This window comes from Schistocerca americana, chromosome 7 (assembly GCF_021461395.2).
Source record: "Schistocerca americana isolate TAMUIC-IGC-003095 chromosome 7, iqSchAmer2.1, whole genome shotgun sequence".
In the NCBI taxonomy this organism is placed as follows: domain Eukaryota; kingdom Metazoa; phylum Arthropoda; class Insecta; order Orthoptera; family Acrididae; genus Schistocerca; species Schistocerca americana.
In genome coordinates, this window is record NC_060125.1 from 182247065 (window position 1) to 182252192 (window position 5128).

A 5128-nucleotide genomic window follows, 5' to 3' on the forward strand; every position below is an offset into this window, starting at 1 on the left:
CGCTACGCTCTTCTAGAGACCTACGGTACACCGCTGCAAGAGGGGGACAAGTTCCTTCGGGTATTCTGTGCAAAATCGAACTGGTATCCCATCAGGTCCAGCGGCCTTTCCTCTTTTGAGCGATTTTAATTGTTTATCTATCCCTCTGTCATCTATTGCGATATCTATCATTTTGTCATCGGTGCGACAATCTAGAGAAGGAACTTAAGGATCTACAGTGCAGTCATCCTCTGTGAACTAGCTTTGGAAAAAGACATTTAGTATTTCGGCCTTTAGTCTGTCATCCCCTGTTTCAGTACCATTTTGGTCACATAGTGTCTGAACATTTTGTTTTGATGCACCTACCGCTTTGACATAAGACCAAAATTTATTAGGATTTTCTGCCAAGTCAGGACATAGAACTTTACTTTCGAATTCATTGAACGCCTCTTGCATAGCCCACCTCACATTACATTTCGCTTCGCGTAATTTTTGTTTGTCTGCAAGGCTTTGGCTATGTTTATGTTTGCTGTGAAGTTCCCTTTGCTTCCGCAGCAGTTTCCTAACTCGGTTGTTGTACCACGGTGGCTCTTTTCCATCTCTTACGATCTTGCTTGGCACATACTCATCTAACGCATGTTGTACGAAGGTTCTGAACTTTGTCCACTGACCCTCAAAACTATCTGTACTTGAGACAAAACTTTTGTGTTGAGCCGTCAGGTACTCTGAAATCTGCTTTTTGTCACTTTTGCTAAACAGTAAATTCTTCCTACTTTTTTTAATATTTCTATTTACGTCTGAAATTATCGACGCAGTAACCGCTTTATGATCTCTGATTCCCTGTTCTGCGTTAACTGTTTCAAATAGTTCGGGTCTGTTTGTCACCAGAAGGTCTAATATGTTATCGCCACGAGTCGGTTCTCTGTTTAACTGCTCAAGGTAGTTTTCAGATAAAGCACTTAAAAAAATTCATTCGATTCTTTGTCCCTGCCACCCGTTATGAATGTTTGAGTCTCCCACTCTATACCCAGCAAATTAAAATCTCCACCCAGAACTATAACATGGTGGGGAAATCCACTCGAAATATTTTCCAAATTACCCTTCAGGTGCTGAGCCACAACAGCTGCTGAGCCAGGGGGCCTATAGACACATTCAATTACCATGTCTGAGCCTGCTTTAACCGTGACCTTCAAATTATTTCACATTTCGGATCTCCGTCAATTACCTTTGATACTATTGTACGCGTCCCCCTTCACTGTCCAGCCTGTCTCTGCGGTACATTCCAATCTGAGTTTAGAATTTCAGTAATGAAATTTCTGTCCCTAGTACTATGTGGGCATAGTGACCGTTTATTAGTCGGCAGCGTGACAGAGCGTCAAATGCTTTACGGAAATCTCGGAATGTTGAATGTACCTGTTGCCCTTCATCGATACTTCGCACTGTATCATGTGATACAGGGGAAAGCTGAGTTTCACACGAGATGTAAACAGGTTGGTCACTAAGAGAAAGCCAAAAAGACTTTCAGGATTTCGCCGAATATTAGAGTTGCTCATTTGCACATGTGCCTCGAGAGTGATGATCCAGAGAGGCTGACGTGGGCTCGTTGTGGGCGGACGGCCGCTTGGGGCAAAGCGCTGCCCGCTCGCCGGCCGCCACTCCAGCGCGAAGAGAGGCGGGCCTGAATCTTATCTGGGCACTCGGGGCGATCAGGCGCGGCGGAGGCAGCAGCGGGGGCGGCGGCGGCGGCAGCGGGGGCGGAGCGCAGATTGCGTCGGTAACGAGGCGGCTGTCGCCCGCTGCGCCTCCAATTTCCGCGCCTTCCAGCGCCCCTGCCCCCTTACCCGGCGTCTCTCCGCCGCCACCGACGCCGCCGCCGCCACTGGCCTACAATCAAATTTGTAGCCCGCGTCCCGGGGCCCACCTTGCTGCAGACACCGTCCGCCTTCCCGCCTCGAGCCCGCCCCGCGCCGCGACGACTCTTTTTCCGGACGAGCTGCCTGTGGACACACACTCGCACACGCCACGCCCACGCGCACCGCCCGCGCTCCAGGCGACATCTCGTGACCAAATACGTCGCGCAGGACGGACGCGGATGTCGGAACGCTCTCTCCGGCACAGTTATTAAATTTCGCTGGTACACTGTTCGAGTAAGAAGTGGAGGATATCAGAAACGATATTACGTGGAGAGTGGAAGTGGACTACTTGAAACTAAAGGGACATGGATTGCCTCCGTTGTCGAGATGGATATCACTGTGCGATCTAGCGCGCTGGATATCATCAGGGAGACAGCCGCTTCTTATCCTTCTAATAATAAAGGTTATTACATTCAGATACACAAGTTCTGGACTGGTTTAAAGCTAAGATGCTTTCTTAATAGTCTTGGTGTAAGACAGCGACAAAATATGTGTCGAACCTTCAGCTGAGGCTCCTAGCAGTAGATTCCTCCGGTCCGCATTCAACTAGATATTTAATAGGATTACTACTGTTCAAAGTATGGCTTTGGTTGATATTACGAATAGTACAGTACGTAAAGTAAAACGTACATCAAGAATGGTCACAGACATGGGAGATATCACAACATTATGCTGTAATACAACCGACCATCCCGCGAAAATCCTGGCTGTCCCAAATAAAGCTATGTAGACGTCGTACAACTTTTGTAACTCGCATTCGGCTGGGTCACAGCTGTTATCTTTCACATCTTTATAGGGTAGGAATTCAGCCATCTCTGTACTGTAGTAGTCTTAGCTGAGGGGCGTTTCATTCAGCGTATATGTTGGAACCCAGCTTCCTTGTGGGTAGTGGGGTGATTTGGTTGTTGATGTTTTAATGTGCTGATGATTGTTGGTTTTCTGAATATGGAAAATTGGTGTTGGTTATTATTTCTGTGTATTGTGAAGCTTAGGAAATTTTACTTTCCCTCCATTTCAGATTGTAAGTTGAATCTCATTTGCGGGTGAACTGTATTTATATCATTGTGGAGTTGTTACATGCTGTCAGACGTTTTAGCCAGAAGGCATATGATGTCATCTACAAAACGATAGCAGTATATTAATGAGTACTGTTCGGGTTGCAATATGGTTTCAAATGCTTTGTGAGATTAGAAAAATGTTGGCTAAGACTACACTGATTAGTAATTTCAGAATGTTCGTTATTTCTTTTATGTGGAGTTTGGGAATGACTTTTTATTGTTCTAATTTTTGTTTGTAGGTGTTTTCTGTGATGCAGATATTGGTATACAAGGATGTGAAGTCACTTAATGTGAGCTTGGCTCTTATTGCTATATCGATTTGTTTGATCTTTTCTACAAGTCTTCATTACTGCGTATATTTCTGTTGTTTCTACGTATAAGTATCTGTAAGAGTGCGTGCATTTCACTGGCTAGGTGACATGAGGGTGCACTTCTGTAATTTATGAGGGGCCGATTTGTATATTCTGTTTGTGGATCTTTAATAGTGTCGGTGGCTTGTTATTCCTTTGAGTCATTTTACTTTCTATTTTGTGGCTATAAGTGATATCTGTGCATCTTTCTGGCAGCTTTGTGTTGGGTTATTAATTAATTTCATTGTGTTGTTCTCTTTAATCAATCATTGTAGTTGTGCTCCAAATACCAAACAGGGTTGTGAACACCAATATGTAATAATAAAATATTTGTTTATTGTTAATGTTAATATTTTGTCAATACTTATAGTAATGAGAATACTATAACCACAAAATTCTGATTAATTTCACAATACATAAATTCTTTGTATATTGTTCAGCAGATAATAAATAAAACCCACTGAAGATGGAGAGACTTTATGAAACGTCCCCTTAGAAAATTTAATGAATGACTGTGCTTATAAACCTCTTACGTTATTTGATTTTCAAACAGCTGAGCAGAACTGAATGTACTCAGACATTTCGCTCTTTACCTATTCTGGTCAACACTAAGCTGACACACACTATTTTTAGCGCAACGCAATCTGACTTTCAATAATCCCTACAAAACAATGGCCCTGACTAACATTAACCTATACCTTACACAAATCACTTACCTCACAAAAATCTTCATTACTCGAACTACTGCAATACAGAGAGCGCCAATACTGCCAGCTAAATGAAAGGTTCTAACTACTGAAGTCAGTAACTACTGAGAGGCATAGATAGCAAATGAAAGATTTAGATAAAGAACAAACAATGTATTTACCTTAATAGTGTTCAAAAGTCATAGTATATATATATATATCAGTTCATGACATCCTGTCTTACAAATTTACTGTCTGTGATGGACATGCGTCCAGATCATCCGCTCTCAAAACTCCGCCATCTCTCTCCCCACATCCACCACTGCTGGCGGCCCACCTCCAACTGCGCAACGCTACGCGCTGTTAACAGCCAACTGCCCAACACTACAATAGCAAATATTACAACAATGCCGACCAGCCTCAGACTGCACACAGCACTGTCAGTGATTTTCATACAGAGCGCTACGTGGGGTTACCAACATAAAAACCTATACAGCCTAATTACAACTTCTCTGAAATATCTTTGGCTAGTAAAAAAAGAAAAATTGTGTTTGCTCAAGGCATAACCACATTTTCTTATCACATAGTAAACAGCGATTAAGTCCAGTGGTATACATCTTTTTCAGTGTCACTTACTTGGATAACGTGGACTGCTGACCGTGGTACAACTTGATATTTTTGGTACATGCATAGATAATTTTGAGAGTTGAAATTAAGAGGTGTCAGCCTTTTCTGGCCTTCCTCCTCGAATATATGTGAGGTTAATCTTATTTGATATCAGGTTACTGATTAACAGATTCATATGCAGTGTGCTCTCCAGATGCTTTCATCTGCTTACTTCCTTCTTGCATTTAGCGAGACATCGGTGCACGTGGTAAAGCATGCAGCAGGCTATCGCTCGGCTGAGTGGAAAGAGAAGAAGTTACGGTGGGCTGAGAATATGGGATGAGGAGTTATGCATCGTCTGGCCAGGGCAGTTGCTGAGGCACTGCGGTGCCCACTTGTGCCTAAGAATGGAAGAGCGTGTCGTGCTGCCCATGGTCGGCAGATTCGCAAGGGGACGCTTTCTCTTCAGAAATGAAGAGTGAGCAATGCAGAACGACCCTCTGGGTATTAAAACTGAGCATTCACCGGTCTTCACT

At 43.5% G+C, this 5128-nt stretch overlaps 1 protein-coding gene across 1 annotated transcript; it reads right to left on the minus strand.

The window, feature by feature from the left end:
• Positions 1-1518: 1518 nt before the first annotated feature.
• On the minus strand, positions 1519-2036 carry LOC124622832 (T-cell acute lymphocytic leukemia protein 1-like). The gene is made up of 2 exons (XM_047148624.1): positions 1941-2036; positions 1519-1863 (listed from the first exon to the last, which is right to left on the minus strand). Exons 1-2 carry the CDS (start codon positions 2034-2036, stop codon positions 1519-1521), a joined length of 441 nt encoding a protein of 146 aa, XP_047004580.1.
• Between the last annotated feature and the right edge of the window lie 3092 nt (positions 2037-5128).